General features: G+C 30.3%; 4 protein-coding genes across 9 annotated transcripts; 2 read left to right on the forward strand and 2 right to left on the reverse strand.

The window, feature by feature from the left end:
* Window positions 1-102: 102 nt before the first annotated feature.
* LOC117211653 (flotillin-1) lies at window positions 103-5,497 on the reverse strand. 4 transcript variants are annotated; one of them, XM_033455783.1, is made up of 12 exons: window positions 5,295-5,497; window positions 4,900-4,975; window positions 4,666-4,756; window positions 4,430-4,573; window positions 4,214-4,333; window positions 3,426-3,641; window positions 3,144-3,331; window positions 2,872-3,082; window positions 2,617-2,785; window positions 762-888; window positions 474-705; window positions 103-411 (listed from the first exon to the last, which is right to left on the reverse strand). In XM_033455783.1, exons 1-12 carry the CDS (start codon window positions 5,344-5,346, stop codon window positions 127-129), a joined length of 1,911 nt encoding a protein of 636 aa, XP_033311674.1. In that variant the 5' UTR covers window positions 5,347-5,497; the 3' UTR covers window positions 103-126. The 4 variants fall into 4 exon arrangements, with proteins under 4 accessions (XP_033311674.1, XP_033311670.1, XP_033311672.1 ...); XM_033455779.1 differs by lacking the exons at window positions 103-411; window positions 474-705; window positions 762-888 and adding exons at window positions 1,522-2,545; window positions 3,960-3,968 and having other exon boundaries at window positions 2,621-2,785; window positions 5,295-5,483; XM_033455781.1 differs by lacking the exons at window positions 103-411; window positions 474-705; window positions 762-888 and adding exons at window positions 1,522-2,545; window positions 3,960-3,968 and having other exon boundaries at window positions 2,621-2,785; window positions 4,896-4,975; window positions 5,295-5,317.
* Window positions 5,498-6,289: 792 nt separating this feature from the next.
* On the reverse strand, window positions 6,290-7,911 carry LOC117211655 (telomere length and silencing protein 1 homolog). Of its 3 annotated transcripts, none has more exons than XM_033455790.1 (7): window positions 7,810-7,911; window positions 7,502-7,617; window positions 7,321-7,429; window positions 7,104-7,249; window positions 6,816-7,034; window positions 6,591-6,724; window positions 6,332-6,498 (listed from the first exon to the last, which is right to left on the reverse strand). In XM_033455790.1, the coding sequence occupies exons 2-7, from the start codon at window positions 7,615-7,617 to the stop codon at window positions 6,332-6,334; spliced, it is 891 nt and encodes a 296-aa protein (XP_033311681.1). In that variant the 5' UTR covers window positions 7,810-7,911. The 3 variants fall into 3 exon arrangements, with proteins under 3 accessions (XP_033311682.1, XP_033311681.1, XP_033311680.1); XM_033455789.1 differs by having other exon boundaries at window positions 7,713-7,891; XM_033455791.1 differs by lacking the exon at window positions 7,810-7,911 and having other exon boundaries at window positions 6,290-6,498.
* Window positions 7,912-8,009: 98 nt separating this feature from the next.
* On the forward strand, window positions 8,010-17,493 carry LOC117211645 (small subunit processome component 20 homolog). The gene is made up of 11 exons (XM_033455767.1): window positions 8,010-8,193; window positions 8,261-8,541; window positions 8,642-13,894; window positions 13,966-14,221; window positions 14,302-14,907; window positions 14,983-15,546; window positions 15,640-15,822; window positions 15,897-16,224; window positions 16,296-16,726; window positions 16,812-17,081; window positions 17,164-17,493. The coding sequence occupies exons 1-11, from the start codon at window positions 8,149-8,151 to the stop codon at window positions 17,311-17,313; spliced, it is 8,367 nt and encodes a 2,788-aa protein (XP_033311658.1). The 5' UTR covers window positions 8,010-8,148; the 3' UTR covers window positions 17,314-17,493.
* A 993-nt stretch (window positions 17,494-18,486) lies between these two features.
* On the forward strand, window positions 18,487-23,037 carry LOC117211651 (probable cytochrome P450 305a1). Its single transcript, XM_033455777.1, has 8 exons — window positions 18,487-18,577; window positions 19,554-19,808; window positions 20,248-20,485; window positions 20,947-21,106; window positions 21,201-21,312; window positions 21,582-21,762; window positions 21,981-22,237; window positions 22,566-23,037. The coding sequence occupies exons 1-8, from the start codon at window positions 18,487-18,489 to the stop codon at window positions 22,745-22,747; spliced, it is 1,476 nt and encodes a 491-aa protein (XP_033311668.1). The 3' UTR covers window positions 22,748-23,037.
* The last annotated feature ends 321 nt before the right edge of the window (window positions 23,038-23,358 follow it).

Here is a 23,358-nt window from a genome sequence, read left to right on the forward strand (position 1 = left end):
ATAAATAATTTTAGTACATTACTTTCCATAGCATGAGTAATACTCAATTTGTAGAAAATCAATACAATTTTACTTGTTTAGATCAATTCACAATCATTCAAAATTTGAATATGAAATTATTTAACATTATTTGGACACTGCAGACGAGTCTTTATCACGTAATACATCTTCAAAAATGTTTTTGAGTGTATCATACAATGTTAAAACTAATGCTCCACCAGTACCTCTGAGAATATTTGACAGTGAACCTTTAAAAAAAGCACCAACACCTTCTGCCTTGGCTGTTTTGATCCAACAATCTAATGTATTTTTATACATGATTTCTCTTTTACTACGTCCTGATTGCATCATCATACGTCTTCTAACTGTATCAAAAGGGTATGACATAACTCCAGCCACTGTTGTTACTACCTGTAAATAATATTACATTTGAAAGTTTGAAAATAATCTTAAAGTAATAAAAAATGACTTACTTGCGCAATTAAAAAGGTAATATGTAGGGGAGTATTTTTTGGATCAGGAAGCATGTTTTTTGTCGTATCATAAAGACCGAAATAAGTAGCTCTATAAATAATAATTCCTTGAACGCTTACATTAAACCCTCGATATAAACCAATAAGGCCATCTGTCTTGAAAATTTTTACTATACAGTCACCCAGACCTTTGAATTCCCTTTTATCTCCTTGTCCAATATCTGCAGCCAATCTGCAAAGTATATCATTATTACATTATCGAGAGCTACATAAAGGTAAATGTATTACCTTGTACGTGCAAAATCAAGTGGATACACAAATAAAAGAGATGTTGCTCCAGCAGCTCCACCAGAAGCCAAATTTCCAGCAAACTGTCTCCAAAATGCATCTTTTGGAACACCTTCCAAGAATATAGCTTTGAATTTGTCTTTAAATGCAAAATTTAAAGCTTGAGTTGGGAAATATCTAATTACATTAGCTAAATTTCCTCTCCAAAAACTAAGAAATCCAGTTTCTTTCGGTATACGTATAAATGCATCCATCATTCCTAATAAAATGAAAATTATGGTAAACCATAAAAATATTATTTTATTTTGTATTGAGAAACATACCTTTGTACCGATCTTCTGGTCTTATTTGTTTTGAAGTATGTTGAACTTGGAGTAATAATTTTACCCTTTCTAATGGTGCTACTGCAGTTTTTGATACAGCTGCAGATATCCCACCAGCTAAAAAATCTATTATAAATGACTTGTATGCATCCATATTATAAATTTTTTAAGACATGTCTTTAGAGATAAATTTCAGTTTACAAAGATAAAATTAGTTGAAATTAGGGATCATAATGGTAACACAATTTCATAGATTAAATGATTTTATGTTTATTTCGACATAAAACATATCTTCATTATATTGAAACTATTATAAATAAATATTAACCCACATATGTCATGAGCTTTTTTACAATGGTTTAGTTTGTAACTTCTATTGTTTTTTGTTTTTGTTTTTGACTTATAGCAATGGGATGGGCAAATTAATACACAGGAAATTTGGTTTTAACGTTTAATCGCTTTACATAAAATTGAATCTTCTTCTCATTAATTTAAGGCGTTAAATTGGTCATACAAATTTTGTCATCAAAGCTCTCAAACACGTTTCAAGAACTATATATGACTATCATTCTTCTTCGTACAAAGAGTTTTAGATCACAGTAAATTCTAGCTAAAATTGGCGCAAAATATATTAATGCATCTTTAAAGGAAAATAAGAAGTATAACTAAACATTAAGTAAAGATATTTAAATTTCAGGGACTAGATATAGTTACTTAACATCAAACCACATTGAACAAGTGTTAAATATTAGCACTTCCAGTTCTAAAATGCTCATACCCATTAATTACATTAATACTACTGAAAGGTATGTATAGCATATTTAGAGGAATGTTCTGGCACATAGTGGCAAAGTTATATATGTATGGACAAAACTGGACCATCTTTGGTCAATATGAAATTCGAAAAGATATATTTGTATTTGCTTCTTTTCTCTCCTAAGTGCATAAAAGACTAATTAGAAATATAATAAACATAGAAATTTGGTACAACTTTAACTTATTTCGTCAAATAAAAATAAAAATTGTACTATCCATTGAGTTTCCAATATCCATTAAATAAAACACACATTCACTGCCTGTATAACTTAGGCATTTATTGCTATCTATTGTATATCGTTCAAGTAATGAGATACGGATGTTGTGCGAATATATTCACAATTTATAATCTATTTTTAAAAATGTATACCATTTTGAATATATTTCCTTGTAAAATATTCATTCACAATTGGTATTAATAGAAAGTGATTTGTTATCTTCAATTAACTGGCAGTGAAAGTACCGAACGTTTTATCCAACGAAATGTCACTAAAGTTAAAACTTATAATTTGGCTCTAATATGCAACAGCATATTAAAATAAACGTGTATATCAAAGACTCGTTTAATACTTAATAATACGAGTATGAATGTGGTCAGGAAGTATTAAAAACTCTTATACCATTCGATTAAGCCGCATGAACAGACTGAAAAAGAATTATAATTATGATTTCTTTTATCAGTATATTTCAAATACGATTATTTTCCATGATTAGGCATACCTTTGCAATATCCACGCCTGTTAAATTTTTAACCAAATCCGGTACACGCGTTACTATATTAAACACTTCTTCAGTTAGCTTTTCTGCTCCAATAGTTCCACTTCCACTAGAAACCATTGTTATCTTTTTGGCTTGTGATAAAGGTGCTGCAACTTCAGCGGCAACCTATGAAATATAAGGTGTAAGAGGCGTTTACATTACTTAGTTAAAAAAAATCTTTGAAATTAAGATACAAATTCTTTTTCAATTACCTTTGGAAGAGTATCTAACATCATGTCTATCATAGCAGCACTCTTGTATTCATTCCATGCAGCTGCTTTCTTTGCCATTTGTTCCGCTTCTGCTTTAGCCTTTGCTTCAATGGCAAAGGCTTCTGCTTCACCACGAATTTTGATGGCTTCTGCTTCGGCTTCAGCTTCCATTACTAAACGCAGTTTATTAGCTTCAGCCATTTTTTCTAATCTGTGAATATATAATATTTATTAACACTTATTTATCAATTTTCTAAAGTCACTCAACTTACCTATATTTTTCTGCATCAGCTGGGCGTCGTACAGTTGCATCCAATTCTCGTTCGCGTCTCATCATTTCTTGTTCTTGTACTGCAATTTCTTGTCCACGTTCAACCACTTTTATTTGCATTTGTTCTTCCATAATCCTTTGCTTAGTTTTTGCAGCTTGCAATTCAAATGCCATCTCTGCTTCTGCTTTCTATAATTAAGATATAAATCAATGTGCTATTCATAGAAACAATGACAAAGATAAAAAGAAAGAACAAAAGAAAAACGAAGATAAGAAAACCTACTTTGGTTTGCACTTCAACGTCATATGCGGCTTTCTTTAATTCAAAATCACGCTGCGCTTTAGCAATCTCGGTATCATTAAGAAAACGAGCAGCCATTCTTTGTTCTTCAGCGATGGCTTCGCGAATTTGAGCATCTCTACGAGCTTCTGCTTCACCGATTCTCGCATCACGTTTCACCTCAGCTGTTCTTGCCATACCAAGAGCTTTCAGGTATCCCTATAAATGATCGATAAACATTTAATATGATATGATTAATAACATTGTATTTTCATTACGAATTTTATGTAATAACATTCATTTTAGCAATTACTTTGAATTCAACCTGAATTAAAGGCAGCATACAATAAGAATATCACACATATTTGAAACACAGAAATTTGCAAATGTGTATAGAATATATGTGCTACCACTGAAGCAAGCACTTGAGATATGCTCTAGTTCCCTCTTATTTGAATATTAATGATCTGTACTAATATTCTTTGAACAGCAGTGCAGTAGCATTATATGTAGTGATAAAACAAAATTTGAACGTACCTTTGCCCCCTGCAAGTAGCAAAACAAAAATGTATTCAATTTACAATGTACAAGAATTGGACTACATTAACTCATATTAATAAGAAATTACTTATAAATATTGCACAATTGCACTTAAAGGGGGACTTTTCATATCAAAAAGACTTTATACATTTTATAATATTCAATTGTTTTGTAATTTTTGCATAAAAGTTGTTCCTGAATTCGTTAATAAGAATCAAATGTTGTTTAGTAGGAAGAAAAAATTAACTTACTTCTTCATCTCGAATATCTTTTAAAGTATAGGACACAACAGTAATGCCCATATTGACTAGATCACTGCTTGCTACTTCAAAAACCTCCTTGCTGAATTTTTTACGATCCTTGTATATTTCCTATTTCGTAGAAATAAAAGAAATTAAATGGAATTAATATTTATTTTTATTTAACAACTTAACTAAAAAATTTTAATGTAATGGTATGTATTATACCTCTACAGTCATGCTTCCCATTATGGCCCGTTGATGTCCTTCTAATGTTACAAGTGCAATATTATGAATTTCTTCTTCAGTTTTCCCAAGAAACTGTTCACATGCTGTGGATAACATTTCCTCATTTTGGCCTTGTATCTTGACCTTTGAACAAATACATAGACATTTGGTAAATAAATAGTCATTTATTTATGACATTTATATGTAAATATTTCAATTATATTAGAAATTAATACCTGTGCAATTCCTGTTACAGATATTGGTACACCTTGACATGTATACACAGTTGGACTTTCTACTTGTAAAGTCATAGTATTCAATGAAATTCTAAAAAATACAAATTTCAATTACAATAGAACTGTTATCAAATATTTATTACATCATTTCTTTATATACAATACAAAAACCAAAATTCAACTATATATAATTTTGAGCTTTAATTTCGTTATTCAATAAGTGTAACAACTTACTTTTGTACTTGTTGGACAATAGGCCAAACAAATACTCGACCACCAGGTACTAGTAGAGGCTTGCTGTAGCAACATCCTTAAAAATAAATTAGTGAAGACAAATTTTAATGTATTATATGATCTTCTTTTTATATTGGTATTATTATATTATAGTATAAAATAAAATACATTTAAAGAGAAAATATACAATTAAATCATATAGTAAAATAACTTAGAATCAACCAGACAGAATTAATGGAAAATAATGAATCTATATACCACTTAATTAATTTTTCTACTTTATTACGAACTAAATTTTCCAAATCAGTTAATTGACAAAGTGCTCCTCCTATGTCGGCTTAATAAGACGTACTGAAACCGAATAATTTGCAATAGAAATCGGTTGATATAATTACCTGATACTACAAGAGCCTCGTTTGGGCCACAAGTAACGAATCCACAACTCATAGTCGCGGGTGTAAAGAAAAACAATAGTTACAGCAAGTTTAAAGGGATTGAAATTCGGTATAATCCCTCTACAGTCAATTGACGTCGCTACGATGTCGTCATTCTGTGAGATCGTATTGGAGCTTATGCCGAGTTTACAATACACGTCACAGCTACACGCTCGCTATTAAGCTTTTATACCTAATAAAGTTCTGTATCGTATTTTAAAGTATTAATCCATTTACATCCGTAAGCAGAATATTCCGCGCATGACGATCGTCTCCTATCACTGAGCACGGATTATTCTGCAAGCCGCGACTTTCTTTTATCACCGGTCCCGAAATATTCCGCGTATGACACCGTTCGCATCTTGCTGTTAATGTACGAGCATTTGAGCTATTTTCGTTGCGTTCTTAACAAATTTTACTTTTGTTATTATTGTGTAGATCTTTTTAACTGCCGTTAAGAGTAAATAGTGTCAATCTAAATCCAAATTTAAAAAATAAACTAATTTTATAATTTAAAATAAAATTTAATTGCCCGAATGGATTCTGATTATTTTGACGATTTGAATTCAAGTATAGAAATAGAATATACTCAAAGACGTATCCGTCATATTTCGTCAAGCGATCACAGCGAAGTTGATCAACGCAGTAGTTTTGTAGATAGAGATTTGTATGGAAACCCCAAAATCATACGCCGATTGTACATAATTTTTCAAGCGTGAGCGGTGTAACTGTAAATACACAAGAAGTTGAAATTAATGAAAATAATAAAACTGCTGATATACGGCTGCGCGTGATATGGGCCAACTGTCAGTTGGGCGACGCTGTCTGAACACACTAACTTAAGTAGAGTCATGATGCAAATGAGTTGATAATTCGATAATTTTTATAATATAGATAAAAAAATTTACAGCAATAAATTTAACGATACATATTATGTGTAAATAATAAATTTTTCATTACATATAACTTATATCCTTTATTTCTATTTACAAATAATTTCAAAATCGTCTAAATTGTTTTTTGAATCTTTCATAATGATAATCATCAGTTGCTTTTTCTCCATTATCTTTCCTTTTACTCTTGTAATCATCTCTGGGTGCTGCAACTTTTTTTCTCTCATCAGAATCTTGTTTTGATTTCTGGAAATCTGTATCTTCTATGTTAACTAAAAAAAATAAGAAAGAAATAAAAGTTATTATATGCTATAGAAGTTGACTTATAAATTAGATAAAATAAAAGATGAAGTAGATAGTGTACATCTATTGTGTTGTACAAAATTCACAGCCATATTTGTTGGGACAAATTGCGAGGGTCCATCTTTCTTTCTGTGCCTATCCCAAAGCAGTTTTAACTTAGCTTCTTCCGTAGCTTCGATATTACGAATCTTTGCTCTGAAAAGGTGTATAATTTATAAATGAGAAAAACATTCTTTTATATGAAATGTGTTAAAAAGAATCAAGTGTATATTATAAAATCATATACTCTATTCCAAGATCCACTTCTGGAATACCAGATAACATTTGATTTGAAAGCATTTCTTCACTTCTGTGTGCAGAGCTTTGTCTTAAATGTTCAGGTACTGCTTGCAAAGCTGCTTCTTCTGGTGAACAATAAGAACCTTTGTCGTTATTTGATCCATTTTCAGTTGTACCTTCAGTTTTGCTTTTCCTCTTTGATAATTCTTCTTCAATATATTTTACCCTAAAAAAATTAGAAGTCATTAATTATGTATTTATTGAATTATATTAACATCATAAATGCAATATTTACATTTCTTCATCTTCATCGCGTTTATTAGTCTCTGCATTAAATTGTGTGCCAATTCCAGTTTCATATGCATCATTTTGTTTCAATTTTGTATTCTTTAATACAGTCATATTTACCATTCCTCCAGTTTTTACATTAAAAGGGTCAGACTGAAGAAAGAAGAATCTTTCAGAAGGAAAGAAGTTATTATATTTTATTTATTAATTTCATTATTGTTTACCGTCATTACATCAGGTGTTACATTTTCTCCAAGGGCTAATCCAACAACATTTATACCTTTTGGTCTTTCACGAAGTTTTTGTATAGTTTTCATCTCTTCAACTTTTTCCCTAAATAGATATTATATTTATTACTAAAGTGTATAATCTACTACATTTAATGTGTTTGGATTTGTCATTTACCTAACAGAGGCTTCTTCATTTTCATTGTCATCTTCATCTGATGAAACCTGTCGTTTCCTTATCGGTTTCCTTGATTTCTTTTTGAATTCTATTTTCTTTTCTTCTGTACTAGTCATCTATTTTAAAACAAATACGTAAATAAAAAATGTATATACTTCATATTTTATTACTTTTTCTAAATATGATTTTAAACTAATGATTTATGTCTTACACTACATATGTAAACAACTATTTATATCATAATAGTAAATTTGTAAATTAATGATGAATGCATTCAGAAAAAGATAAAGATTAACAGATTATCGTACACTGTAAAGTGACACTTTTTATCTTATAGACTTTTAGGCAGTTTGTAAAAGCACTTAACATTTGTATTCCATAGGTTATAAAGATATTAGATACGAATGTTACTAGAAAATATTCTATAGTTCCTTTTTAAGAATTCTAGTTCTTTTTTAGAAGTCCTAGTTCTTTCTTAACAGAAAAATTTCCTATCTAAGATGTAGCTATTCGGTTGTTTGTGCTACTTAGTTACACGTGAGAAATACACGTGAAAGTAGATTGTTGTCAATTAAAATTACTTTAAAGAATTCATTAAATATGAGAAACTAAATATAAACTTAGAAGTTTTCATATGTTTTATCAACATGAAGAATAAGCCAATTCGTCATAAAGAAACAAATACATTTCAAGTATGTAGCGTAAATAATCACTTGTTTTTCATCAAATATTTTTTATCCTTCTATTCTTCTATTTTAGTTTAAAACATTTACCGAAAGAGTAAATGAAATCGACGTCGATGTATTTCACCGTGTTGCACATCGAAACGAGGAGAACGATGAAGAAATCGAAACGTATTTTCATCAAACACTACAGAAATGGAATTATCTTAACCTTACTGAAGGTTACTGCAGCTTTAAAAAGAAAGTTCGTGATATCATAACGCTTCCACAATTGGTTAATCAAAAGCAGTTTGTAGTAGATACATTGATAGAATATTTAGCAAAGAAAGATGTTTTGTTTCTACAACCAATCTTAGAGTAAGTATTAAATTAAAAGTTCTACCTATCATCGACTTAAAGGAAAATGTGGATTAAAATAGCTTTTAACAAGCATTATCATATAAATTTTTCATTGCAGATTAGTTGTTGCTATGTCTAAAGACCTACAAAAGGATTTTTATGAATATTTCCCTAGATTTTTAACTGTTATCATTGAGTTATTAAAAACAAAAGACATAGAACAAATAGAATACACATTCACATCATTAGCTTATTTATTTAAATTTTTATGGAAATATCTGGTTAAAAATGTAAAAACTGTACTTGATCTGTTGCTACCATTGTTGGCAGATACACAGCCAACTTATATAAACAACTTTGCAGCTGAAAGTTTTGCATTTGTGGTACGTAAGATAAAAGATAAAGATTCTTTCTTAAAGACAGTATTGCATATATTAAAAGGTAACCCAAATATAATACCAGGATGTGGTAAATTATTGTTTGAAGTAATATCTGGTATACCAGGACAATTTCATTCATGTGCAGAACAAATGCTTTTATTATACTTCAATGGATTGAATAATGATTCTCTCAATCAAAGTTTAATGTTTAAATTATTGAAGGAAATTATTAACTGTATGCTACAAAGTATACACTCACAGAAATGCCAGGTACTTTGGTCTGTACTTTTAAATGTCATGGACAAATCAATTGAAGAGACTAAGCAGTTTCAATCAAAAATTGGAAAAGAGAAAAGTCTGATTCTTTTGATGCAATTGATAAATATAATTGTTAATCATAGAAATGGAAAAGTGGTTATAGATCCTGTACCTCTGATTAAAAAATTGTCACATATTTTAGATACTTTTGAAAATGAAGACAATGTGTTACGAGAAGTTATAAATGTATCAGTTACTATTCTTTTGGCAGCCAATGTTAGATTGATGCAGGAAACATCTAGCCAAATATTACTTAAAGTTATGTCTGTGAAAAATATTCAACTATTATATGGTGCTGTTGAAAGTTTAATCCATTATTCATCATTCGAAACTTTGGTATTGCCACATATAATACGACATAGCATTTTCATTGGTTTTAATGATGATACTTTACAACTGTTTACAAAGATAGTTAATGCAAAAGTTCCTTTATGTCTCAATGGTATCAATTTAAACAAATGGACAAAATACATCTTAGATATAAGAGGTGTAAAATCTGATAGTATTAACTACTTACAAAAGGAGTTAGAAGTTTTATTGGATAATAGTATATCAACAAATGCATTAAAAATGTTAATTATTTTGCCACATCTGAAGCCTATACCAGCAGAATTTAAGGATATTTTAAAAAGGGGAATATTATCTTTATATAAACGGATATTAAACGATACCAATACAGAAACTGAAATGATCAAATTATGTTTGACATTCTTAATATCTTTAGAATCCGCAATTCACATATTGGAATCAGAAACTTTGCATCAGTTTATGGAAGAGAATGATATAAAAGTATTAGATCTTATTATCAAATATCCTGATAATAAATTCATTTTAAATGCTGTAGATTTATGTGTAACATATTTTAGCACATCACAATACCGAGAAATGTATATAAATCGAACTGTGTTTGAAAACTTAAACAGTAGTATTGCAGAAAAATTGAGTTCACCCTTTAGTGAAATTCGCTTAATAGTAACTCATTTATATCTTTTATTCTCCAATATTAGTGAAGTAAAATTGTCTATTACGAATGAGAAGAAGGAAACAGGTGTTATGGAACATATGTATTTAGCAGAATGTGAACCTATATCAGTACATAGTTATCGAAGTAAATTGCTGCATTTACAAGCATTGTCATATGAAAATGAAGCAATGATAAATTTAGATTTGAAGTATTATGAACTTCCATTACGATATTTACTAGGAAATCTGTATATAAATTTTTCTTTACTTTGGGGACCTATAAGTAAGATTATAGCTACTTTTGCAATCAGGGAATATGAACAGTTTTGGCCTATATTTTTAACTGAATTAAAATGTAATCATGAAGTAACTGTAGACTATAAACCATTATTTGAATGTACAGTTATTTCTGCAATAGAAAATGCTGTGCAAAAATGCAGTGACAAACCAGACTATGAAAATCATAAAATTCTTTTATGGAAATGTATGACAAATTTTTCACATTTCTGTGAGATGAAGAATAGAGATATAACAGGATTATTCATTGATTTTGTAAATTACAACTTTTTTAAGTCAAATTCTGAAGATGCAAGATGTTGCAGTATCTTAAAAGGTCAAGAATCAATTGTTTCTAATAACAACATGGAAATTGATGAAGAAAATGAAAGTGATAACGAATCTGCAGAAAATCAAGAAAATGAGAAAGAGGAAAAAGAAAAAAAGGAAGCTACTATTTCTACAGATACAAAAATGAAACAAATAGATATGGAGTCTAGACAGATAAATAAGATTGTAATAAGTAAGAATTATAAAGTGAAGCTCTTACTTGCTCAACTTGAAGTATTTGAAAAGATAACAAATCCAAGAACATTATATAGGGAATCAGAGATGCAGAACATTTATTTAGACTTGCTGTCATCAAAAGTTCCTGACATTCAAAAGGGTGCTTTAAATTGTCTTCTCACTTATAAACAGAAATATTTAATACCTTATAAGGAAAATTTGCTTAGTATAATTAATGAAAAAAACATGAAAAATGAATTGACACATTTTAAAGTCGATAAAGAAAGTAATATTATACTGGAAGAACATCGCAATGAATTTATACCTATATTAATGCGTATAATTTATGCTAAAATGATTGCAAAAACAGGAATGAGAACTGGTGGTAAAGCTGGAGGTACTTTAAAACGAAAAATGATCTTACGTTTTCTATCTGGAATTCAAGAGAATGAAATGATCATATTTACCAACATGGCATTTAAGCCTTTCAAGAAATACATGCTTGAATTAGATAAGATGAATGATCAACAAATTAACTTGAAACAACTTACACAAACTATTATTGATACTGTAGATTTGAGTAACATTATTCCACCTAAACGTTTGCAGAGTGCCACGAATTTACTTGCAATTTTAATAGAACAATTTGGTAGTAAGATGGGAAAGAAATTGTTACCCTACTTACTTGGTTTGGTAATATGCATTCTGGCAGAAGTAACTGGAATTTTACAGAAATCAGATCAAGTTCATGTTGGATTCTTACAATCTATTAAAAATGTAAGATCCACTTCCATCTCAATATTAGCAAGGTTCTTTGGTCACTTTGAAGATTATGAATGGAATAAATATGAAATAGATGCCTTGTTTAATGTAGCTGTATTTCCATGGTTAGAGAAATTACCTATAGAAGGTATTCACAGTCCTACTCCATTATTGAGGCTGTTTATGGCATGGAGCCAGAACTCACGTTTTTATCCGTTATTTATAAAATATCGCGAAGATAATAAATCTGTTAGTTCTCTTCCTTACATAATGAAACTTTTATTGGGTTCAAAAACTGAAACACCTGTTATCAGTGCTATTGTTGAAATGATTGAGAAAATGGTAACACTACAAGACTACGGAAAGACAAATGAAAATGATATGGAAGTTGATACACCTTTTGTTCCTTTAACACCTATACTTAATAATTTATCTGAAATAAATGAAGAAGCATTATCTAATGGAGTTAATTATGGATCTACTATTCTTCTCCCACACGTGTTCAGTATTTTACAATATATTAAAAGTAAACTTGAAAAATCAACCAAGGGAATAAATAAATCAGAACTTGTGATTTTATCACGTATTTCAGAATTCGTGAAAGATGCACATGCATGTGATATACTTCTTACTCTTACTTTACCAATATTGACTAAAAAAGCTGGAGCTGGAGAGGGAGAAGAAACGATTATTGAATTGATTACAACCACAATAAACCTTGTAAAGCAAGTGAAGGAACCAACAACGCACGTGCGTGCAATTCTACCTTTATTAGGTGCAATATCTGCAATTCCTGCTCGCAAACTCCTGTTGGAACTCTATAAAACAATTGTGGAAAAGTCTACAAACGATTGTCATGGGATATTAATAAAAAATTATGAATTAGTAAGTGCACTTAATGCATGGGATCGCAGGTGGCTCGATCAACCAGATTTTCAAAAAAGATTGGATGCATTTTCTGAAATTAATAATGCAATAGAAAAGGATGAGATTACGTTAGAGTTTGGCATAGCTATTATTTATAATTGTTATTACATTCTTAAAAATGAAGCAGATCTAGCATTAAGAGATAATGCAGGACAGTATCTTAAGCTACTTGGTTGTAAATTGGCACAGAAACATAAAGAAAATGTAGCAGATAGACGTTATTTAATGGACAATACAATTTTACCACTTATAAGAAAAGGGATAACTAGCAAAATTGAAATCGTAAGGCTTCAATCAATAGCTTTTTTGGGACATTTGGCTATGGAATGTTCAGACGTCCATCCCGTCTTACGAGATTTATCTGTATTAACTGATAAGGCGGATCCCGAAGTAGATTTCTTTGAAAACATGCAACATTTGCAACTGCACAGGAGAGCTCGAGCATTTCTTAAATTTTGTAATATAGCAAAAACGTTGAAGAAGCCGTTCAATCCGAGAACATTAACACAGTTTGTCCTTCCTTTTGCTTCTTCATATCTATGCAATGAAGCTTTTATTCATAAAAATAGTCTTATCGATGCTGCAATAGGAACAGTTGGTACTATATGCAAACTTTTACCATGGCATCAATATGAGATTATTCTGAAACATTACTTGGAAAAGCTAAGACATTCTATTGAATTTCAGAAACAACTTGTTAGAGTCATTGTTAGCATTTTAGATTCTTTCCATTTTGATTTGTCAAAATATAAATTTGTAGAAGAATCTTCAGTACTAAAATATAACAAAGAAATTGAAAGGGATCATGAAAAAGAAATAATTTCTGATGAAAAGAAAGAAGAAGAAAGTGTTGCAAAAGGTGATGATAAAAATAATGAAAAACAAGTAGAAGAGAAATTAGATGAATCTTTAAATTCTGAAAATATAGATACTGTGGAAGAAACTGTAGGAAAAGTACAAAATGAAACACAGAAAGAAGTACCTGTAATGGAAAAACAGATCATTCTTTCACAGAATGGAGCACGACGAGTCGTATTTAGTATATCCAAGGAATTGCTACCTCAACTCCATTGTTCCATTATAGCGAGAACGAGTCGCGAAAGTAGTCACAAGATTAACAAGAAAAGAATTGCAATAGATAACGAGGAAGAAGAACTAATGCGAGTTCCAATTGCTCTTGCTTTTGTTAAATTACTACAGAAATTACCTGGGCATATTTTAGATGCTAATTTACCAGGGTAAGTATATAGTATATACACCTCTATATAAAATTAAAAGATTATTAAAATATTATAATAAATTGTTTCAGAATCTTTATGAAGTTATGTACATTCTTGAAATCTCGTTTAGAATCTGTACGACGTGTTACTCGAGAAATATTACAAAAAATTATGATAACTCTTGGCCCGAAGTATCTTCATCATCTTTTAAGAGAAATGAATACTTTATTAACAAAAGGTTTTCAAGTTCATGTTCTCGCGTTTACAGTACAATCAGTATTAGTAGCTCTGAAACCATATTTTCAGAAATTTGATATCAATGAAAATCTTCAAAGTATTTTATCTGTAAGTAATATTGTAAATACATATTAAAATCTAAATTTTATGATATATCTAATATTCATATATTCTTGTATTTTAACTAGGTATGTAAAGTAGATCTATTTGGATTAACAGCAGAAGAGAAAGAAGTAATAGGAATTGTGAAAAACGTATCAGAAGCAAAATCTACAAAAAGTTATGACATATTTCATATATTAGCACAATATATTACTGAATCATGTTTGGTGGATTTAATCTTACCATTAAAAGAAGTGCTTATAAGAAGTCATTCGCATAAAACTGTGCAGAAGGTTGTGGAATGTTTCAGAAACATAGTACTAGGTTTAGCTGATAATATCTTTATACCATTGGAACAAATGTTAATATTCCTTTATGGTGTAATTTCTGAAAGTATTCCTGAGTTTAAGCCTGAGAAGAATGATAAAGAATTAACAGAAAAGGAAGTAGAAATACACAGTAGACAGAAACCAGATTGCTTTATTATACCTCCAGAACCAAAAAATAAAATGGGCATAAAGGCTACTTCAAAAACTTCAAAGAACACCAATGTTCACATTATCATAGAATTTGGTTTAAAACTTTTCCATATTCTGTTAAAAAGAGACAAAATATCTAATACAGAATTTAAGTCCCTGATAGATCCATTTGTACCACACATCAGTGAATGCATAAAATCTCAACATGTGAAGGTAAATTTATTATATTCTTATTGTAAATAATAATCGTGATCAATTGTTTGATATGTTGATATTATATTTTTTCAGCTAAGCACGTTAGCTTTACAGTGTTTAAACTGGTTGCTTAAAATGGATTTGCTTTCAATACAAGAAACAATTTCTGATATTTGTTCATCTATCTTTATTATCTTGCATAAATATGCTGCAGCTGGCCTAAGTAAAGGAGATAATTTTGATTTAGTGATGGCTGGTTTTAAATGTATGTCTGTAATTGTTCGTGATGTGAAACAGTATGTAATTAGTATAGATCAGTTGAAAGCCTTAATTATGTATGCTGAACAAGATATGCACAACACTGATAAGCAAGCAACAGCATTTGGTTTACTCAAAGCGATAATTGCTCGAAAAATGATTCTTCCTGAAATGCATATCGTTATGGAAAAAGTTGCTGCTTTAAGCATTACCTCTGAACTAGAACACGTTAGAGTACAATCTCGCTCCGTTTTTTATTCTTATCTGATGGAATATCCTCTTGGTAAACATTTACAGAAACATATAGCATTTTATTTGACGCAGGTTAGCTATGAAATGCAACCAGGTCGTCTTAGTGCTTTAGAGATGATTTACAGTATTGTTACAGGATTTCCAGTAGTAAGTACATTTAGTTTTTTCATTCTTCCTCTTTTTCTGTTGATTAAAAGAAACAAATCAAACTCATAACTTATATATCAATCATAATTTCAGAAAACTTTGGTCTTGAAGTCGGATATCATTTTTATAATGGTGGGTGTAAGATTGATAAATGATGATAATCCAATATGTCGCAAGTTGTGCGCTAAATGTATTAAGGAAATGATTACACGTATACCTTATAATAACAGAAGCAAACTTTTTGATATACTTGTAACGTGGTTAAAAGATCTTAAGGTAAATTAGTTGAAATTAAATCTTAAGAGTACACATTTAACGTTATAAAATTACTTGATTACGTGTTATTTTAGGTAATGCATCGAACGTTGGGTGCTCAGTTATGCGGTATATTTGTAACAGTAGAAAAGGACACTTTTAAGTCTCGTTTAGATGAAATATTACCGCTTCTTTTGAAACAATTTCATGCAGATTTTAATGATAGCAATGAACCTGGTCGTTTCGTGAAGTTACATACAGAAAAGGAAATGCAATTAAAGAAAGAGCATTATATCAAAGATCCAGAGAGAATGAAAGATCATCATATGTTTCAAGTGTTGCAATTGTTACTAAAAATATCGGCAAATTGTACGGCATTTCTCAAAAGTGAAGAATATAAAAATGCTATTCGTTCGTTTGCTGGTATGTTTAATGTATTACTATATTACCTAATTCGTGAGTGTTTAGTATTAACAGAATTTTGCGTATTTCAGAATATAGTCAGTCCTTATTGGCACATCCTCATACATGGGTGCGTTTAGCAGCGTCTCAACTGATCGGATTTATTTTAGCTGTTCATGACGTTGATAAAATTATAGACCTTTTAGAAAACCCTGAAAAATGTGAAGCAGAAACCAGTTACATGTATTCCGATCCTACTACCGTTATAAAAAGTTTAAGTTTAGACCTAATTGCGCAACTACAGCCTGATATGATGTTAGAAGAATTAGCCGATCAGACTGTTAAAAATTTAATTTTTATCGCGAGAATATTAAAGTCTGTAAAACAGATTAATACTGCTACAGATCAAGTCAATGAAATGAAAGATAAAGATAAGAACCAGTTATCACTTCCTTGGCTTGTTCGAAGGCTGAGAAAGGCTGTAAATATAGAAATAACCCAAGCTCCTAAGTCAATAACAGTGGTACAGTACCCATTATTATCCTTATGTATACTTCCTTATAATGTTAAATAAATAATTAGAATACAAGTGATATTTCTTTTTTCAGCGGACTGCTTTCTTTAAGTGGGTTGGCGGTGTTGTGGCTACAATACCCATGGAATATTTAAATGTGATACTTTTTAATATTATGTCACCAATTGTGCGTGAAATATCTACTACAGAAGAAAAAAATACCATTTTAAGACGATTAGCTAAAGAAGCGAGTGTGATGATTAAGAAACGATTAGGTAGCGAAGAATATACTAGATTATTGAGTCGAATACAACAGAATTTGGATATTAAAAAAGCAGAAAGAAAGATGATGCGTACGCAGCAGGTAAATTTGTTACATTTTTACCTTGTCTGTGAAATAAGTGGTAAGAAATGATTAAGAGTACTAAAATTTTTTTTTATTACAGTTTGTAACGGATCCAGAATTAGCTGCCAAACGTAAAATTGCAAGACAACAGAAAAAGAAAGAAGCTAAAAAAAGGAGATCTGACAGAGTGACAGGGAAGAAAAGAATGAAAAAACGCGCAAGAAAAGAAGTCGATTTGGATATCATATAAATATTTTAAAAATAATTGTTACCATAAAACATTTTGTCAAGAAAATATTTATTTGTCAGGTTGATGGTATTTTTAGAATAATTGCAAATCTAATGTATATACATATGCAATTTACGTCATACTATATCTTCTTAAAAATAGATAATATGTAGATTTTATACATAAATATGTACATATGTATGTATGTCTTTAATTATTTTTCAATAATACTAAATGAACGTTTATTGTATAATAAGAGAATACATTAATTTATATTATATTAAAAAATATTAGGTTGAGTTATAAGTTCATTTTGCTATATAGATGTGATAAAATCTATTTCATGAAGAACTAACTTATTTTGTTCCTAAATATTCTATAAATATAATTTCTATAAATATCATATCTTTTATAAAAAAAATTCAGAGGGGCATATTTTTATATTCTTCAAATAATTTTTATAAAATTTTTTCACATCCATACCTTGGTGAAGATGAAGGATGAACGAATTTACTACTCAACTCAATATAATTAAAATCAGATCTTTTTACAATACATATAACTACCCTTATACACAGATATTCAAAATTTAATTGCTGTAATTTATTTTATAAATGTCGGATCACATCGATCAATGATTTGAATTAAAAATTTCGAAAGGCTGTTTACAGTTTTAATAATCTTTGAACATTGTTGGACATAGTAAAACCTATTTAATTTTACAATACATAAATCCAGTTTATTTATGTATTGTAATAAGGGACTTATCCGCTCTTAACAACTTCCTCAAAGGATACATATAATTAAAAAGCTTCTTATTATCAAGTGACCATGATCACATGAATACATTAAAAACAATACACGTAAGTGCAAAGTTTTGTCTAATTATATAGTATTGAAGTATCGGCAACTGGGATCTTTTCATTTTTTGAATTTTGACATGTTTATAAGCAAGAGCTTAACTACGGTTTAGAAGTATTCGTGCTTATCGGGTAATCCATGTTATCGGCAGTAGGTCGGTATAAAAAGCTGAAACCGGAATTGAAACGTAAGAATTGACATATTAGTTGTGGACGAAAAATTTCAACCTATCGATCTATCGTCCAGTCGTTCTTCGGGAGAACCAATTTTAGTTCGAACGCTTTCATTGATCGCTCGAGTATAGAATCGTAAGTTCGTGTGGGACGTTGCAGGATGTTTGCCACCGTGTTGCTAGCAATAGTAACGCTGATATTATTAATTATTTATTTAGTAGTCGGACAACATACGAGAAAAACCCCACCAGGTAATCAAAGTTATTTCTTATCAATTATATTGAGTCACGTTGCTTAGTCGACATCCTACAAAATTAGTGTATGGATCATTATACACCAAATCAGTATTCTTTTTTAATAATTTTTACGTAACCTTTATTTCGGATATACAATATAGTTAAGAGTTTTATCTTGCTAATATTTATAATTTTTGGTTTTTACAGTAAAATAAAATTGACAATAATAATGTGTTATGTTACGAAGATTAAAAATATTAGATCATTATTAGTTATGATAAGTTTTTATAATTTTTTATTGAGGTATAAAATCATTAATTTAATATTTCATCAAGATGAATGAACTAAAAGAGTTAATCTACCAATGAAGCCGTTAGCGGTGAATGTAAATCATGCGGATGTATACACTACTCGGGTTGATTGGGTCACTGAGCTGGTTTAAATTAGCGTCTTTATTGTTCCTCTAATGAAACTAATTCTTCTTGAGGCTTATCTATTTCGTCCGAATTAATTTTTTTTTTTTTCGTCCGAGAAATTTTTATTCTCTATACAAAATATAAAGAGTAATACATGTTGTACTAATATTTGCATACATATTCGAATTTAGAGTAATAGAATGATCTATAACACGTTTTCGACACTGATTATAAAATCTTCGAAATATTATTATCATAATATCGATATCTATAATATAATTTATTATTATTATTTAGTACATATTTTATTATATAAATAAATTAGTATTATTTATTTTCAATTACTATAACATTTATAAAATAAATTTGAATTTTTTGATCCCTTCCTATTCTACTTAAAACCTAAATAATTATTTTTTAATGCTCTAATCTTCGTTCTTGAAATTTAAAAATTTATTAGTATAGATAATAGTATATCGTATATATAATAGTATATAGTATATATATTGCTTATTATGTAAGACCATGAAACGTATTCTTTTTCTTTTTTTTTTTAAAGCTTTATTATTTTTTAGGGCCATTCTCGTGGCCGATTTTCGGCAACCAGTTTCTAATGAAGCGTTTGATTCGTGAATTTGGGGGACAGCACGAAGCGTTCCTGGAACTTTCGAAACGGTATGCTAGCGATGTGATAAGCGTAACTATGGGTAATGAAAAAGTACTGGTCATTTCTGGAAGCAAACTGTGTGAAACGGTACTGAAGAATGAGGAATTCGATGGACGACCTTGGAACGAATTTATCAAACTTCGAAATATGGGCAAAAAGCAAGGTACTAGAGTTCAAGACTATTTTTAATAGATCAGTTGAATCGAAAAAATTGTAAACAGTAATTTTTTGGTACAAGATGTTTTGAAAGATCATTCGAATAAAAAAAGAGCATATTTTGATGATTTTTATTCATTTGCATCATCAGATAGATATGTAGTCATACAAATATCTATTTCAAATGGAATGCGAAATTTAGCTACAACAATTATACTAACAACAATTAATTTTCCATAAACATTGATCTTTAAAAATTATTTTATTTCCAATTGTCTTATCATATATGAAAAATGGGTTGTTGAAACTTTATTTTTATTAATTTGGATAATCAACGTCCTGCTGTAACTACGTATTATAATATTTCGCAATATAGCAGATGTGCGAAATAGATGCAACTTGATTCGAATATTAGCGATATTATCGTTTCCTGTTATTATCGATAGGCATCACAATGAACGACGGAGGAGAATGGAAGGAATTACGGAGCTGGATGTTGCGGACCATGAGGGTTTTCGGTTTTGGAAAACGCGAGATGGCGCAAATGATTAGAAAGGAACTGACCTTACTTTTGAATGAGATGAATACAGAGGGTCCGCACAAACTAAGACCGTTGATTACACCGACTGTGATAAACGTCCTCTGGTTTTTGACGACGGGAGAATCATTCAGCAGGGGCGAAAGGTACATAAATACATGTGTTCTATTGGATTTCTCTACTTTGTGTATCACCGTTTTCACGTATTCGGTCTCCTATGCGTATAAACGACTTGTTGGAATCGTTTACACGTTTGCTTAAATTCCTTTTTTTTCCATGTAATGTAAGTTAATTATATTATTCATGAAAACATGTTTTACTTTCTTCATTTAGAATTGTTACAAAATCTTTTGAAGAATTTCGAAAAACAGAAATAGAACAGAAGAAAGGAAAGACATGATTTTATTTTATTGCTTTGTAAAATTCGCTTCATTTAAGAAGAATTATTATTCCTTTATATTTCTTCTTTGAAAGAAAGAACAAAAATCACGGAATAAATCATTATAGAAACGAAAGTAATGATCCACAAGAATTTCGAAGCGAAACATAAAGTAGGTCACGTTCTTGAAATACATTCAATCCTGATTGATTGTTCTTTCCAATGCAGAATAGAGTCTTTTATCAAGTTGATGGAAACTCGAGCACAAGTCTTTGACATGATGGGCGGACTTATCTCTGCTTTCCCTTGGATTCGTTACATTGCACCTGAGTTCTCAGGATACAATCTTTTGTGTACGCTGAACAAAGAACTCAAGGACTTCTTAATGGTATGCCCATGATGTAAATCAATTATGACTTTACATTTATTAAATACGCTGTTTAACAATGAATTTGTTATACATGAACGTCTTTTTTGTACAGGGAACTATCATTGAGCATAAGAAGAAATACAAGCCGGGAACTGAAGCAGATGTAATTGACATGTTCCTTCATGAAATGAAAAACCATGGGGAATCTAGCCCTATCTTCACTGGTGCGATCAAGTTTATAAGTTATTTCATTTATATTCGTAAACACATTCATATCTTTTAATTCTATCAGAATTTTATCTACTGTAAAAAATATTAGTATTTTTCATAGAACTGAAAAATAGATAATTTTTAATTCCCCTTTGGTTCTAAGAATACTGATGTTATATACTCATAGAAATATTCACGAAAGAGAAAGTATTCTCATTAGAAATTGTCGCGTACAATCCTACCAATCGTATAAGTTCGTTTTCTTACATAACATATTTTTCAGATGACCAATTGGTGGTACTGTTGATTGATCTTTTCCTTGCTGGTTTTACGACCACGAGTTTAACCTTGGACTTTCTGTTATTAACTATGACGGTGTATCAGGATGTGCAGCATAAAGTACAAAAGGAAATCGACTCGGTGATACCGCGTGACAGACTTCCTGAAGTGGAGGATAAAGCAAAGTAATCAAATTTCCTGTTAAATATTCGAACTTATCTATGTAAAAATGTGGATTTAGCTGAAATTACTAATTCCTTTAATTTTTCGTTGAATCTTCTATCTTATGTTTCTTGTACAATTTTTGTTGTAATTCCTGTGTAGAAGAGTAAAAGTTGTATGTTCGATGAAGAGATTAGAGTAATGTAGTATGCGAGAAAAATGAAATTTTTTACTGTTATAGGCTCCCATATGTGGAGGCTGTAATAAGCGAAGTGCAACGAATGTGGCCAGTATTCCCTATAATTGGGCCGCGACGAGTTCTTCACGATACGATTCTTGACAAGTACACGGTACCAAGAGATACCACCATTTTAGTCAATATGTACTCCATCAATAAGGATCCTAATATCTATCCAGAGCCACACAAGTTCATGCCTGAAAGATTTATTAAAAATGACGTCTTCGAGCCAGATACATATTCTCTGCAATTTGGAAAAGGTATCAAATAGATTAGAACTTGCAAAATGTATTTTACAAATACCCAAAAATCTTCTAGCATTGTAGAATTGTAAAAATTTTTTAAAATATGTAATCCACATCAATGTCATTTTATCAAAGTACATAACAACGTAAATAAGATAATAGCGCTGTTAATTTATGTTTCCGGATATCTCTATGAAAGTTAGAAATACCTTTCATGAAGTTAATTAATGCAGTCATTATGAGCTAAACGAAACAGTGACGCAAAATACTGGGTACATTATGATCATTAAAAAGATGATTTTATTTATCGATACTTTCTATAGTTTTATGTGTTTGTTTCCAGGAAGAAGACGATGTCCAGGCGAAGTACTGGCGAAGTCCGCGCTATTCATTCTGTTTACAGGCATAATGCAGAAGTATAATCTACGTCCAGTTCCCGGCAAAGGACCAAATTCTGTAGAAATTATATACGGCTTGACATCGTCCCCAAAGCCTTATGAGGTACTCGTGACGCCACGATATTAATACCTGCAATCCTCGTTCTTGATATATGTATAATTTCTTGCTAAATTTCTTACACTTATAACTTCCATGTATCACGTAATTAACAGGAAGTTACTCCTACAGAAAATTTCAATAGAATGTTCATGGTAAATGAAAAAAATGCTAATTGATCAGTATGAAGAATAAAACAATAAAGACAAGGTAAAATATATTGTTCTGTACATTTGTTTTAGTATCCAGGCTGGATATACCTATTTTTATTTGTTCGATTTATTGTTTCAATGATAAAGATGTTGCCGATGCACGTTAAATGTGACGTTTCTCTGTTTTGAAGTAGCTCCACCCGTGGATAGAAGCTCGGTTTGTTTGACTTCAACAAATTTTTCTCTTGAATATTGTTTATTGTTTCTACCGCGTGAAAGTCGCTTTACGGGTCGTTTTACGTGTTCGACGAAATCAGTTCGTTTCGCAGAAGTCCAAATGTACCTTCGCTCGCACGCCACGTGGCGATTCAGTCCTTTTATATTAGGTTTCAACATGCCTGTCAAATATTTCCTTGTCACTGGAAAATAGATTCTGTAAAGCTAATAAAAATTATGTAGTTTGTATTTAAATATTGAAGATGATTCTTT

This window comes from Bombus bifarius, unplaced genomic scaffold (assembly GCF_011952205.1).
Source record: "Bombus bifarius isolate JDL3187 unplaced genomic scaffold, Bbif_JDL3187 scf7180000008240, whole genome shotgun sequence".
Lineage (NCBI taxonomy): Eukaryota > Metazoa > Arthropoda > Insecta > Hymenoptera > Apidae > Bombus > Bombus bifarius.

Bases quoted from the DNA above. Each gene is read 5' to 3' on its own strand.
- LOC117211653 (XM_033455783.1), bottom strand. From the start codon at position 5,346: ATGAGTTGTGGATTCGTTACTTGTGGCCCAAACGAGGCTCTTGTAGTA. The intron at 4,334-4,429 runs GTATAATACATA...TCTACGAAATAG, and splicing joins TGGGAAGCATGACTGTAGAG to GAAATATACAAGGATCGTAA. The intron at 3,083-3,143 runs GTAAGTTGAGTG...ATATATTCACAG, and splicing joins GCTGATGCAGAAAAATATAG to ATTAGAAAAAATGGCTGAAG.
- LOC117211655 (XM_033455791.1), bottom strand. From the start codon at position 7,617: ATGACTAGTACAGAAGAAAAGAAAATAGAATTCAAAAAGAAATCAAGG. The intron at 7,035-7,103 runs GTAAATATTGCA...TAATTTTTTTAG, and splicing joins CGCGATGAAGATGAAGAAAT to GGTAAAATATATTGAAGAAG. The intron at 6,499-6,590 runs GTACACTATCTA...TATTTTTTTTAG, and splicing joins TTTTGTACAACACAATAGAT to TTAACATAGAAGATACAGAT.
- LOC117211651 (XM_033455777.1), top strand. From the start codon at position 18,487: ATGTTTGCCACCGTGTTGCTAGCAATAGTAACGCTGATATTATTAATT. The intron at 21,313-21,581 runs GTGCGATCAAGT...CATATTTTTCAG, and splicing joins ATCTAGCCCTATCTTCACTG to ATGACCAATTGGTGGTACTG. The intron at 21,763-21,980 runs GTAATCAAATTT...TTACTGTTATAG, and splicing joins GAAGTGGAGGATAAAGCAAA to GCTCCCATATGTGGAGGCTG.
- LOC117211645 (XM_033455767.1), top strand. From the start codon at position 8,149: ATGAAGAATAAGCCAATTCGTCATAAAGAAACAAATACATTTCAA. The intron at 14,222-14,301 runs GTAAGTAATATT...TATTTTAACTAG, and splicing joins ATCTTCAAAGTATTTTATCT to GTATGTAAAGTAGATCTATT. The intron at 16,727-16,811 runs GTACAGTACCCA...TTCTTTTTTCAG, and splicing joins CTCCTAAGTCAATAACAGTG to CGGACTGCTTTCTTTAAGTG.